This window comes from Musa acuminata, chromosome BXJ1-6 (assembly GCF_036884655.1).
Source record: "Musa acuminata AAA Group cultivar baxijiao chromosome BXJ1-6, Cavendish_Baxijiao_AAA, whole genome shotgun sequence".
In the NCBI taxonomy this organism is placed as follows: Eukaryota; Viridiplantae; Streptophyta; class Magnoliopsida; order Zingiberales; family Musaceae; genus Musa; species Musa acuminata.
Window position 1 is genome coordinate 38,086,919 of NC_088332.1, and position 15,694 is coordinate 38,102,612.

General features: G+C 33.6%; 1 protein-coding gene across 5 annotated transcripts; it reads right to left on the bottom strand.

Moving 5' to 3' along the window:
- Positions 1–31: 31 nt before the first annotated feature.
- LOC103989071 (uncharacterized) lies at positions 32–14,029 on the bottom strand. 5 transcript variants are annotated; one of them, XM_009407817.3, is made up of 15 exons: positions 13,867–14,029; positions 13,574–13,724; positions 11,906–12,000; positions 11,505–11,566; positions 11,323–11,414; positions 11,106–11,241; positions 9,295–9,381; positions 8,048–8,135; positions 7,477–7,584; positions 6,408–6,508; positions 4,869–4,934; positions 4,685–4,772; positions 3,865–3,925; positions 1,282–1,345; positions 32–219 (listed from the first exon to the last, which is right to left on the bottom strand). In XM_009407817.3, the coding sequence occupies exons 1-15, from the start codon at positions 13,922–13,924 to the stop codon at positions 85–87; spliced, it is 1,392 nt and encodes a 463-aa protein (XP_009406092.2). In that variant the 5' UTR covers positions 13,925–14,029; the 3' UTR covers positions 32–84. The 5 variants fall into 5 exon arrangements, 4 of the variants coding, with proteins under 4 accessions (XP_009406092.2, XP_009406095.2, XP_065044527.1 ...); XM_009407820.3 differs by lacking the exon at positions 7,477–7,584; XR_010514442.1 differs by lacking the exon at positions 32–219 and having other exon boundaries at positions 4,666–4,772.
- Positions 14,030–15,694: the final 1,665 nt, after the last annotated feature.

Below are 15,694 nucleotides of genomic sequence, written 5' to 3' on the forward strand. Positions count from 1 at the left end.
GATACAACAAAGGAAAAGACTTCACAGTACCTGCACAATTTTTGGTAGATTGCCTTGAGAATAATTATATAAATATAGAAGATGTTACATATTTATGTTCCCCCTAGTTGGGCGACAAACATGGTTTCTCTTCCTGGCATGTTCTTCATTGTGTTGTTGGGTACGACAGAGATGACCATACCAGCAGTTATCCCTGTTCGATGCATCAGACGGGAGAAGCTGAACAGTGGACCATCAAAGATGAGCACCAGACAATGTTAGTATTCATCAACTTCATTATCTATTATTCATCTGAGAGCGGATAACATCCAATAATAGAATTAAACAAGAAATGTTTCATCAAACATTGAGTGGACTGAATCACTTCTGAAATTTCTCATTGGTGATTCACTCCACCTGGATAGTGTTTTCCAAACTCTAATGGCAATTAAGATGCTGCACATAAACACTTCCGTAAACAATAGGTATCTGGCACTCATCACAGATTATCAAAATAAAATATCTTCCAGGCCATTGTATCTACCATTATTTTTATCATAAGACAAGGGTTGCAAGTGCATTGTAACATCCTATACATTTAAAACATTATACCTTTTTCTAGTGGAATAAATTCTGATCCCAACATGAACAATTCTATTTCTTAGAAAAAAAGGTAAATACTAGAAACTTTTTCATAAATTTGATGAGTCCATTTTTAATTTAATGTAAACATGAAAATGGCATACCTTAATTACTCTGATCAAAGACAATTATGAATGGATCAAGAATATAAACCTTTTGATGAGATTTAAGAATGATGAGATTGCATATAACTGATCAAACCCACCAAATTGCAGCCATATTGAAATACTTATGCCAAAAAAATTAGTGAATATTGATTTCAAAGGGGATTTTGGATCAAGAGCTTTCAACAGAATTGCATGAATCTTTGCAGTATTAATATCTTGCACAAACATATTTATAGGTATGTGTTTAAATATCAGCATCTGATTCTGAGTAGGCATGTGTTTTGGAGAATTCATGTTTCTTTGGTTGCTTTCTAATGCAAACAAGAACTTAGAAAGGATGGTGAAGACTCTTTATCTTGCAAGTAACTATTAATGTAATCTTATTTTGAACTGGCCCTTTTAACTTCTTGTCACTGCAGAAGCGTGCAAATATAAATTCAGCAGCACATACATAAAATCCATGCCAATAAGCACAGATCTACAAGCTATAGGTGAATGCCTAACACTTCGAAGTGCCATAAAAGTCTAACAGAATTTGTGAAAAAGCACTTACATGACTAGGCAATGACACGCGAAACCAGTATAACAGATGATCAACCAATTTGTTATAACAATCACTGCATCCATTTGAAACGAATAATTAACAAATCATTTTGATAAAGATGAACACTGACACAATTTTAACCCAAAAAGATGATTTAAAAGTCACACATACAACCTGATGGCAATCAACTGTTTAACAAATGACAACTTACAGAGTTACAAAAGATAATGAAAAGCTCACCTCTAGTTACTAACAAAAACAATCTTAGTTCACTATGTCACCTATAGACCCAAAATAAACACACCTACTGCCATGGGATAAACAGTTGTATTCTTTGAGAGAATGGGCATTCTTAATCATATTACAATAGCAGAAAGTATGTAAAAATGACGAGGCCTGCAAACAAAGAAATGTTTAATGTAGGGATGCATATGATCATGCCAGCAAGTTTCCTTCAGAAGAATTAGATTACCTCAGGTTCATCCCAAGCTCAGATTGTAAGAATCAGGCCTAACAGAAAATTGACAACAAAATGCTTAGGGCATCATAAAATATTATTTTATTATTATATAGTTGTGCCTAGTATTCTCAATCTAATGTATGCTGCTGCCAACTTGTCCTGCACACCTGTATGCAGCATCACTACCTAGCCATTGTCCTTGACTAAGATGCCACCAAAGGCCTGCAACTCAGTTGCTATTAACCATGCCGCACATCTCTGAAGATCTCCTTTCTCGTCCTAATGTATAAAGCCTAAATAGTTCACTTCTTCAGTCAATTGACCACTATGAGCGATTTGATATTGAGATTCTGAATTTCTATTTTTTTAGATTCTGAACTTCTTGATTTTCAATGTGGCGCAACCTTTTTCATCTGTAAAGTAATTTGAGGGTCATGGAAAATTTTAGAAGTAGCCCACAAGTAACCTCATCATCTCACCCTTAAATGTCAACAAACTATAAATACCCCTCGAACATGTTCCCTTTCCCTTCAAATCCCTTGCTAATGAAAAAGACCCTTGAAACAAGTTTGTGCCAAACCAGAACATAAGTATGCCAATAATCAATTGAACTATTTTCTCAAACAGAATTCAGTTTGAGTAGAGAATGAAGAGCTGAAAACATAGACTGAACTCATATGTAACACATTTAACAGCTTCATCCAGGTTTAACATAAAACTGACAACTGTTTCCATATAGTAACATAAACAAAACAAAAAAAACTATATTTAGATTGTTTAAAAGTGTATTATATTGATTAAGTAGCATTATATTTATTAAGCAGCATGACTAAAAGTTTGGGGCAATGCATTTCATCAGGCGATAAACGAATTGGAAGAAGGTCCTATTAGAGCCGTCAATCTTCAATAAATCTGTGATCTCATAAAAAATGACATCTCTTGATATCACTAACTTACGGTCCTACTAGAGCCATCAATCGTCAATAAATGTGTGATCTAATAAAAAAGACATCTCTTAATATCACTTGTTAGTCAAACAAGCTACTTGCTTTATTGCCAAAGTACAGCCAAGGTTCGAAAAAAATGAGTCCCATGTGGTGTAAGTCTGCAAGTACTAAAAAATGCTTTGATGTTACGCAGCTGGGCCTTTCATTTTTTGACTTTTATTCAAATCCCTCTACTGACCACTGTTCACCACCAATCACCTCTCTTAAGATTCCTTTGATCAAGATTCAGGCAATACAGTTCCCCACTTCTGGCTCCTCTTTTGTCAAGTGGAAAGAGAATTATCCACTCACACTCGCCAATTCTTAGTAAACACAAAAATGATATTGTATGATTGCATTGTAAAAGATAATCAAGCATGATAAATCTTCCCGCCACCCGACAAGAATTCAAATGAAATTTTTACTAAAGGTTAGATTCTTAACTACCCTACACCATCAATCCCTGATAGGCAGGATCTGTGTACATGCAGAAAGATTGTGACCAATATACAATCTATCAAGATAGGCAGGACTTCAGAATTCAGAATCTGATACACTCTCTCTGTGTGTCTAATATGCATGGATTATCCACAACTAAGCTATGCTTCTATCTTGAAAGCAGATACAATGGTCACTGGCTCCACTGAGATTTCTTGACCTACAGAATATAGTACACATAAGATATAAGACTCAGCACATGCAAAGAACATAATAGGCATTGTCAGAGGTAATGTGAATAAGAACATGTTTTGATAATGCAGTTATTCCAGAGTGGGGAATTACATATGCAATTTCTCATGCAAGATCTACCAAGGGGGACAAAAAAAGAGAGCTGGCAAATTTGCACCTGCCTATTTAGTCCTTACCCAGGATGCTCATGTACAATAGTAAAAAATCTGGTAAAGAAACAAACAAATTCTGACAGCACAGTTTAAAAACACATCTACCAGTTCAAGTACCTAATACTGCTGCATTTAGCCAAGTTTATATCTTTAAAATGCATAATCAAGAATAAATTTTCACTCTAGGAATTCAAAGAATCAAAAGAGATGGTGTTTAAATCTTCCAAATCAATAAAACACTATAAAAAGGGGTAAAATATTGAAACTATGTAATGCTTTATGTATCACACCATGTGAAACTTACTTGCAAAGGTGTGTCATGGGAGTGATCATCTCCACATGATTCAATTGCAGGTTTGTTCTATCTGCACAAGAAGAAACTCATATAGATGGTAGTTTATAGAAGTAATAACCATGAAACTAAAAGAACTATTTGAAACAGTTATTTCAGGATTTATAAAAAACCTTGTTTCTTTTAAAAATTTATCACACTAGAATTACTTGAATGATGACAATGCCCAGTAGTGAAAACGTGTATACTAGAAGTTACAAGGAAAACCTATAAACAATCATAGGTAATGTGTTATGTAGGAGAGGAACCAAACATTTGGATCTTATTACCATGGACAAAATCGGCCTACAACATCACATACTACACTAAAATAAAAAAACTTCTATTTGAAGTTTTACATTGGAGGCCACCACCCAAAATTCTAACCAATGTGGTTAATACATCTGATGTTGATGCAGTGATGCCAAGTTAAAAGAAAGCAATGAACAACTGAAGAATCTAAAGAAGCCCCTCTCCACTGCCCAAGACCACATAAAGAAAATTTATAACTAGCGACATAGGAAAGAAATTTTAATAGGAGATTGGATGCAATGATACTCTGACTCCCCAAAAATGAGTAAGCTACTTGAAAGCTATTGTATGCTTTATAAGCTACAGCTATTATTTCATAGTTCTATGGACCAAAGGTTGTCATTTCGCCTAGACTGGCTCATACCAGCCAGTATTTACGGGTCCAGACATGCATCGCTCCTTCCTTACATATAAAAAAATGAGTAGAACAAAGAAAAAGACAAACATGTAATGCCCATTTACCATGCAAATGGAACATTACCAAGTTCTTTATTGTCAAACTTTATGATCCAATCTGAGATGACAGCCTGCAGTGTCTTCCCTGTTCGCTGTATACACCTTTCTGTGATCTTAAATAACAATTTTTCACATAATAAGAGCGGAGTTACTATAAGCATAGTAGTATGAATACTGCAAATAAAGATGGCATTAGAATGTCTTCATACATCTCTTTCAAATTGATTATTCTGGTGAACCAACTCAGGAATTCTTGAAATTGTACGCTCTGAGACCTGCAGAGAAAAACACTTAGAAAAGATCAGCATAGGGACAAAGAATTTGGAACTAGACCAAGCTGCAAAAAAATGCCAAAAAAAATCTTCTGCAAATAATCTACACTTGTTGGTGTCGTCACCAACTATTTAGGTGGATAGAGTTTCAGAGAACTAAGTCAATAACTGGATGCACAAATCAGGAAAATGTGCCACCCTTCATAAGAATGATAATATCATCCAAACTCCTCATAAAGAGCTAAAAACAACCAACTTATCACCAAGACAAAATGGAAACTAAATATATTTTTAATAAGTAGAATCATTACTCCTTATGGTGAAACAAGTTCCAATCAGATTGTCAATGGTGTTGTTTATCAAAAGAATTTTGAATCAATGAGAACCTAACCATTTCATATGACCTAAAAGATTTTTCTATGCTCATAATATTTAACAAACTTGTCTATCTCATCTTTCTATTCTATAAAAATCTTATGAGCCAATTCCCAAAATGAAGCGCAACATAAAACCACTAAACGAAAACAGAGACAGAAAGTCATTAGAAATTTAGCATAGAAGCAGAAGCAAATTTGTACAGTATTTAAGATGTCTGAGATAAGCAATGCCATTACAAAAGGAAAACAGGGTACCATTAATGTTAGCGTTGTACACAAAGCTAGAAGATTTTGCGACTGTCAGTAACTTAACAGTCCACCCGCTCCTAAGATTTCTTGCTGGGGAACTAGATATTGTTTACTGTATGTTTCCTAGCTGTCCTAATCAGTGAAATTGGTCAGCATAATATAGCTTAATATAAAGAATCACAGGAACTTGAATGGGCTGTATCACCCAATACAAACCGTATAAAGATATCAGCAAGGCAGGAGACTAGGCCATATACCTTACATGTTGAGTTATGTCAGCTCATAGTGACTGGCAAGAACTCAAATAGCAATAACATTGGAACAGAAAATAGGGGTGTTATGTGCACCATTCTACAAGCTTTAGTTACAATTTTTCTTGGTGTCTCTTCATAGAAAGTTGATCATGTAGCAAAATAAGACAACCTACCAAGAAAACCAAAGAGCTACAAGAATCACATGTCAACCAAATAATAATTAGTGTATAGCAATATAAATAGAACACGATCTGACTTAAGTAGAAAAAAAAATTAACACACTAGGTATGGATTATTCTCAAGCCTCAAAAGGTTGATGAATATCAAAAATCAAAATAATTGCTTAAGCGGTAAGTTGTCCAAAATTTATAAACAAAGGGCGTCAAAAATATAAATTTCCAGATGGTAGTAATGTATCACATAAATAAATCTCAATATTTGCCTATTTCAGATAGAAAAGATACTGAATAAACTCAAATTAAAATTGCATAATATGATGCAAATGCAACAAAGACACAGTCATACAAGGAGAGATAACAACGAGAGAACTATGAATAGGAAAGAAACAAACAGAGAAATCATGGAAGCATTAATACAGGTTTGAATGTTTCGTGATGGCAAATCATGTTGAATTCCCTTGCATCTACACCTTGAGCAGCCCAGTAAGCCCCACAGAATGCTCTATCGCATCCTAAGCCTGCAACAAAGTTGGTTTAACACTAACAAAATGCACACTGAAAATGTGGTCAAGATAGTCAAGGAAAAATATGAAAAAGATGATAAAAAAACATAGTGGCCATTATTATTAACATATTATGGAAGAATTGCATGATATCAAACTGGACATGGATATAATTGTTCGTTTCCCTAAAATTAAGCATAGCATATACTGTAAGTATCAAAATAAGAAGCTTATTGACAAGTGTGGTTTAATTACATGAACTGAAGCAACGAACAGCCAGAGATTAAATGATTTAAGGAACAAAGTCAGACAACGACATGGAAGCATGAGATATTTGACTCATATAACTAGCTTAATTTATATGCCTATAAACAAATCATTAGTTGATTTACTTTTAAGATTTCCAAGTACATCATATGAATTCAAATTAAAGATGAATCAGCATGATCGTCTCAATGAACACTTAGCATACTCTATATGTAAATCTTGATATAAAATACACAGAAATTAACTGAAAATATTTATTTAAACCGAAGAATGAAATTGAAACAATGATGGAGAATGAAAGAAATGAGAGCAGGAAAATTTTGTAATAGTTAGAAACTTAACATATTACTCATTTCGTGTAATATCAGTAATTCAGTATTTAACATCAGTCGAACGAGTACCATAGAGTGGATACTTTCCCACCTACTGAGTAATATAAATGTAAACAAAATCAAGAAATTATATTTTTAATAATAAATAGGTGAATGAATTATGCCTCTCTTTTAATATTGAGAAATATATAGGCCGGTAGCTGATGCATTGCATATAATAGGAATCAGTCCTGTGATTTCAGGCAGAGTGATTATGCATGTACATCAGTTTTGCAGAAATAGAAAATAGAACAAAAGGTCGATAAATTGTATACCAAAATATACTGAAACTTCTCTTTTGATCCATGCTAAAATACAAAGAAATAAGATGATTGTTGCACTTACACTTTTGTGGTACAACAGAATCAGATCTAAAAGGCATCATTCCACCACATCCTTGACAGTGCAAGTGAGTGGTAGTTCTGTTGCATCTAAATCCACCAAGTTCATTTCCTGTTCAAAGTTTTAAATCAACAATATGGCGCTCTCATGAGAAAAGAATCAATAATCAGCAGCTACTTTCAAATTTAAGATGGAAAAAAAAAGTGAATGATCCAAGTTTGCACAACAGGGTGCAGACCATAGAAAAGTTTTTCAAAGACCTAATTTAAATGCATCAGTGCAAGAAAAATTAATTTAATTTCCCAATAATTTTAGTAAGTATCTCACAACTTGTCACTTAATATTAATAGATTTTTCAGATCTTTTTTGATACAATCAGAAATTTCAAAATATTAAATACCAGGCCTGTGAGGTTTAGTAGTTATTTTGTATAAAATTTTCTTAAACATGATATCTGTTTCTCACAAGAAAATCAAATTAAGAACCACTAAATTATATAGAGAAAATACCAGGTATAACCTATAACAATAAGCCACACAAACGCTTCATTAGAGTAGATAAGTTGGTAAATTACCACATTGAGGACATGGAAGCGCAATTTCGTTGCTGTCATCATTAGAAAGTGAGTGTGGCCTCTTTCTAGATGTGTGCATGCCCACAACCTGCAGCAAGTAATGCACTGAGGCATCAGATACCAGTCAAATAAACAACAGTTTCATGATCTCAACATTTTAGCTATAGAACTCATGCACAATGTTGCAATCAACTCAGCATTTTGGCAAAGGAAGCCAAGATATGCAGTTTCGAATAATACCGCCTGTACCGGACGGTATGTACCGATCCGTCAGCTGACCGATACACGGACCGTCCGTTACCGGATGGTGTGTATATATATATATATATATATATATATATATATATATATATATATATATATATATATATATATATATATATATATACCGAACGGTATACCGTTCGGTATACTGTATCGTACCGTACCGAGCGAATGTTGAAACGCCGGTACGGTACGATATTTCAAACCTTGCAGGAAGCATATACATGAAGAAGCTCAAAGGCCTAAGAAGTTGTGAATCATAATGATTAAAGAGTATGTTTCATAGGTAATCTGCACCGACAATAAGAATGCTGGCAATTAGGTGTCAAAGAAACTATTTCCTCTTCTTGATGTAAATGCACAGGAAGCTTAACAAATATCAAATATTAATTCTGGAAGGTGCAAACTAACCGGTATCATGTTTCTATGATTTTGACTGATCATTTTTATGTCTTTTATGAGTCATGTCTTGTACACATATATTTGAGTCACTAGCTGCATTATCACCAAATGTTTGGAAATACAATTCATCTCATATTGGATATCTCTTCTTTTTCAAAAAAAAAAAAAAAACAACAAGTACAATGATGCCAAGACTAAAATTTCTATTTATATTTAAAGGATACAATAGCTTGAAACAGATGCATTTCAACAAGAAACTATAGCTAAGCAACAAATAATAACTTCAATATATGGAATAATTTTCACTCGGCATAATATTCTTAAATGATCTTTCCTCAGTGAAAATAGAGTCTTTTGATGTAATTATATATACAAAAAGTTTCTCTGTCTCCACCATAACAATTTTGCAGAATGAAAAAAGAAAAGAGTTAGCTGGTAGTCTAGCTTGTCCAATAATTAGGAAATTATACACTCTTGAGCAATATGAATCAGAACTCAGAAAGAAAGTATCACTAAACATTCTATAATTTTTATAAGCAAATATTACCTTACAAATAAAAACTAAAGAATAGAGGACTTACAATATTAGACTTAATTGAAGCATAAGTATTCAATAAAGCAATTTCTTCATCGGAACGCTTTAGAGACGAAAATGTTTGCAAGATAGCCTACAAAAAGAGATTAAAAATCAGCTTAGTCACTACAAAAAGAACAATCAGAACTTCAAAGCAAAAAAATGTAGAGGGAAAATAGAAACAAGCAGAACAACATGAAGCAACAAACCCAAAGAGCTATCTGATGACATCTTTGAGAAATACATATGACCTTGTTCATTTTATCTTGATACACACATAAAAAAATGTCAGATAGTAAATTCATCCAAAATAGATCTTTAATAGAAAAAAGTACAATTCAGTAAATATAGACATTTTATCTTGATACTCATGTCCCAATAAAGTAAATCACACTGTTGGTTGCAAAGACGGGATATCTTTTCAAAATAAAAGTTGAAAATTTAGAATCATAAAAGATTGAAGTCCCTGTGAGTGGGATACAGGTCCTCCCTTTCTCACTTGGGAAACCTTGGAAGAAGATGAAATTACATGAACAGCAGAAGTTGTGGACAAGAAATTGCTGCAAGTTGTACCCCATGATGGCACATGGTAAAGTAAAAAATACGAAGTAAGAAAGAAAACAAAATAGATGCAAGAAAAGGTTTAGAGTTACTTCATTGTTAACTCCAGAAAGACATCTTTCACCCTCTTTCCAACTCCCATCTAGCACTACATGTGATCCTATCTGACTCTCATCTGTTAAATGAAGGGAAATCCAAAAGGTTGGAGACAATAAGAATGAATAGATTCATAGAGACTAAGAGCTATGTCTTTTCATTTGGAGAACACTTGTAGCCATCGCAGTAGTAGTTAGTTTCTGCCAAATTATTTCCTGTTCTTTGGAACAAGACTAGCAGCCACAATCACAACATTAAGTTCACACCCACGTGAAAAAAGCCATTCTTTAAAGGCTTTGATGCCTTCAACACCATTAAGAGCTAAAACCACAAATGGCCTCTGATTCTTTTTATAAGAAATGGAACAGATATTCAAGGACACAATCATTTTCCAAATGCAACAATACAATAATGTGGCCTTTAGGGTACGAATGTTTCAACGAACCAACTGTTTACCCATATACTCCCAGATCAACTTAAAAATCCATCTAAAGAAGTCAACAAAAGGAAACTGACATGCATAAAAGACACTAAAATACGGTATCATGCACCAAAATGGTACCTACAAGGGACCATCTGTGTGGGCTATCATGCACCAAAATGGTATGTTCATGCAAAATGGCAGTGTTCCTAGATTAATCATAGTGAAAGCCATGACTATCTGGACTTTATGTAGAGACATGACTAGGGGAAATAATGACACTTAAATAGTTATAGACTTGAAAATAAGGATTCGATTAGAATATGCAACTCAACAGCCAACTATTAATAACTTATGCTTAAGTATTTCATAACACGTGATAGGACATACCTCAACTTTGAACTAGTAGGTAGATCTTGTTGCATGCAGGTGCAAATTCATTTTATTTTTTATCTTAGATGATAGAGGCATGTCGTAACACGAGCATGCATCTGCAACAGAGACATTATTTTTTGAACTGGGATTCAACCTAGCCCTCGCAAGTAGACCAGAAATATCTTGCAAATTTCTGGAGCATATTCTGGCTCACAAAGAAAGAATATATCACTTAATATGAACATGCCACAAGCTATTGTGATGTGCATTCATTTCATTGTTAATTTAACAATGAAAAAAGGAACAGATAGCTAATGACTGAGGAGAATAGAAATAAAAGTGAAAAAAATGGTGGAAACAGCAACCTCTTCAATATTATGCAAAAAATGATTTCTTCCAACTGAAAATACAACTGCTCTGCATTGTGGACATACAACACTTTGTGCTCTATTGTTGAACTTGGTAGATGACCTTCTTAACCATTCTGAGAAGCACCCATTACTGTATGAAAGAAGGGAAGTTCTAAATGAAGAATCCAAAAGCATGCTCATATAAGAAAGGCATGTATGACAAAAACATTACCAGAAGTTATGGAGACAAGGAGCAACTGTCACAACATCATGCCATATGTTTAAGCATATGCTGCATTTTGCATGCTCGACATCTAATGATATCTAGCATATAGAAAACTAGCAATATCAACCAGTATAAAGAAAACAAAGAACATAATATAAATTAAATGGCACAAGGTAAAAAGAAGAGACCTCTATTATTTTTTCATTGTTTCTGTGAGAAGGCATTGCCTCAAAAATATAGGTCAAGAATACTGATCAGTAGAACCAGAAACAAGAAAAAAAGAAAGTTAGCTTAAAATGCAATACCAAGAAAATAACTAATTGTGTTCAAGTTACAAGAGCCTTAATTTATATTTTCCTTTTTTTTTCAGATAGTCTGCACAAGCCAAAAAGACTGTCTAATTTAGACACCTATTTCTTTGAGACCACAATTAAAAAGGACATTTAAAATTGAGAAACCATGACATCATAAACAAATAGACAATTTTAAGACGTGACAAACTCAACACGTAAGAGTAATGAAGTGTGGAGTTAAACGAACAGGCATTGAGTAAAAGAAGAACATAATAGTCAAGGCAAAAAAATCTAACCTTCTCTATCAGGTCCTGAAGTGATTTCACTGCCACTTATAATGTTCACTGTTTCTTCTCCAACAACTTTCCCATCAATGATGATGACATTTGAACTTGATCCAAAAAGGTAGCGAAAAGGCAAAAGAATAACAACTTTAGCTAAAGAGATGTAGGCTTTACAGATAAGAAGCAACCAGTGCTAAATTATCATACAAGACACTACATAAACATTGCTTATATAAGGGTGAGATTTTCTTATCAAAGCAGCTCAGTGTTGGTGAAATTTTCTTATAAAAAAGGGTTATGAATAACTACAACAAGCAGCTCAGCGTCCCATCTACTTATGGTTAGTTACATTTGGCTACATGAATCTTTGACTGCCATTAAGCTTTGTAGAAGACAATATCCCTATTTAAATCAAAAGCATTATAATCTTTCTTATTGATTCTCATAAAGTTTCTCTCCCTTGTGTTTTCTAACACCATTAAGCATGATCAACTCATCTCATTCAACCAAGGCATCTATAGTCACCTACAAACATGTTAATAACATCTTGGATGAATTCGCAACATTTTATCATTTACTGAGGCTACACCTAATTATTCACAAATGAAATAATTCTTATTCTATATTTTGTAATAACAACCCACACATCTATCTTGACATTCTAATCTCAACCACAATGAGTTTTTGTAGATGCTTTTTAACTGCCCAACACTTCATATATAAAGCATGTTTGGCCTTCCAATTGTCACATAAATGATCCTTTTCATCTAACAGGCATACAATAATCAAAAGTCACTCTTCTCCATGAACAATACCTTCGTCAACTTCTCCTACATATTTGATAGATTTGAGATACTCAAAACTTTTACTTGAAGAAACTTATCAATCGATTGTAACTACATTTTAAGCTTTTCTTTGAATATTTCCAAAAATTGGCCTTGGCACATTCAATCTTAGTCCTACTCATTATAAAACCTTTCATATCTACGGTTTGCCTCCACAACTCAAAATCTAAATTAATCTCAACTGAACTTTTATCAAATTGTAAAATGTCATCAACAAAAAAAATTAACCATGCTCCATTTTTGTATACGGTTGATAAGTTCATTCATTAAAAAAAGAAATGACTTAAATTTGATCTTTGATGTAACCCTATCTGTTACAACTCAACAAATAGCACTGACATTGTGTTTAACATGGATTTCAACTCCAATTATAATTCTACGATGGCAAAAAGAGCATTTTCTATGATGTGGCTCAAACAAGGATATATAATTGTAAACTAATTTGATGTTGCTGTGGTTTCAGTGTAACAAACTAATATAGAAGTCATTTGGTACCCTTGAATCATCGAATAAAATTGTTTGGATCGCCAAAAACCATAGCCAGGAAAGATAAAGTTAAGAAAATGTGTAGAGCTGGGAACAAGGCCTATTTCTTTCAAAAGGAAAAGCCAATACTTCCACCTATAATAATTATCCAAATTTGATCCTTAGCCAGGAGAACTCCTACAATTCCAGAAATGCTCTTGCCAAGGAAGACACTCCTTACTCGGAGTGTGGTTTGACACACCTCATCACCGGTTTAAAACAAAATGTTAAACAAGGAAAGACGTCTTACAACCCGAGCATCAACAAACCACTGCCGAAAGTGCAAGATTTCAGACATCGAATTACAAACCTCAAGTTTCTAATCATCGCCGAATCTTTGTCCGGATTCCACTTTATCTCGCACCATGGATGCTTCTCAATCGACGAGCTCGTAATCTCCGAACATATGACGGCCTCCCGCGATCTTATCTCTATCGGGGGATACGTGGAATCAGTGGGCACTGCACCGCAGCAAAGAATCAACACCCATCGGAGGTCGAACCACCACAAGCACAAGAAACCAATGACAGATCTTCTTGCAAGAAGATGAAACATGCGGTAAACCCTAAAGCATTGTTGCAGATGGAGAGAGGGAAGGAATACCTAGTTTGGCCCAGACGTCGGAGTCTTCTTTGCTGCGAGAAGATTCGGCCGGCTCCATTGTTGGATTATCGGATGGAGACCAAACGGCCGCCTCTTATAGGCAGCAAACGGAAGCGGTGAACGAGGCATCTTCCGAGGGAAGACTTGCAACATAGACCTTAGCGACTCACCGCTTTGAATCGTGCCTGTCGTGTCCGAGCTCTTTATTATTTTTCTGAAGTATATTAAGAATTAATTAGAAAATATAAAGGGCGAATACCCGAAAAAAAATTCTTATTTTTTTTATTTTTTTCAGTGGACGCTCCTATTTAACAAAATTTAAAATAATATATATTTTCAATTAGAAAATTTTAAAAAATAGAAGCTTATTTTGATTGAAAAATCATCCGAATATAAATTATTCGCATAAGGAGTCATAAGAAGCCAAAAAAATCAAGGTGGCCGACCGTCGTACGAGGGTTGCAAGTGGATGGGAGCAACCACACATGCAACAAAAGGCGATTGATCAACCTTTGCACGAGGGTTGTAGGTACAGAAGAACTATCCCGAGATGATAGAAACGACAATAGATCTAATGAAAAAAGGGATAAAATTATTTTTTCATATAATCGGGGTGTTGTTTCAAAGATTTCCAATTAGAAATTTTAAAAAAATAGAGGCTTATTTTGATTGAAAATTCATCCAAATATAAATTATTCGCATAAGGAGTAATAGAAAGCCAAAAAAGTCAAAATAAAGTGACTTTATTCACTTTATTGTGAAAATAGTTGGTGATCTCAAGAACGTGTCGGGAGAGATTTTTCTTGTCAACTAAACTAAAGGAAAGAAAATTCATTGTATCACTTTTAGAGCATTGAAAACCTGATCTATCGACATATGTTGGTTTGAGTTTAATTTCTGATATCTGATATTTCTAAATATTACTTATAATGTGTTACACCTCGGTGAACTAAAACTTAGATTAATTTATAATGGTAGAATCTAAGCTTAACTATGTTAGGTTAGTACTTCAACCTCAACCAAATTAATTGTTTGTTGTCTCATCAAAGTGGGTTGTGATATATTATTTTTAGACATTTATCTTATATCACAAAATCTAGCAGTATATGGGCTCCTAGTAGATAACTGTAAGGTTAAGTTGGTGCTAAATATTAAGAAATTATGCACCAAATCCGAGATATAGCTTGATTTCATGGAGCGAGTCCATTGGTACTATAATATTAGTGTCAAATGAATAGGATTTTATATATTTTATGATTATAATTAATTGAATAAATATATATTGAGATTTTAATTGGATTATAATTAAGACTATTGACAAATAAAAAGGAAGTCTGTTTATATTACGATACTTTAAGAGATGATCTTGACGAGAAGAACTATCTTAATTACATTTACAAGAAACTCTTCTTCTTGCCCCTATATAGACACGATCTTCTAAAAATCCTGAAAGAGAAAAAAAAAGAGTCTAATTTATAGAGATTTCTTTTCTGATAAATCTCTAATCCATCAATTATAGTATTTATAAAAAAAAAAGAGAGAAAAAAAAGAGAGTGGATGTATCTTGTTGATTTCTGTGTTCAAAAGTATGCACCTTCCATTTTTCTCTATAATACTTCATTTCAATCCTAATATTAAATTTACATAAATATTTTTATTTTTTTATAATTGGTATCAAAATCATGTCATTAAAATTTAAGTTATCGTAGATCGTTAAAGAAAGTAGATCAATGTATTGGATCTATATTTTTTTATCTATTTATGGATTAGATCTATTTTAATTACATCAAATTATTATTTTTATTCCAACCATGTAGCAATTGCACCA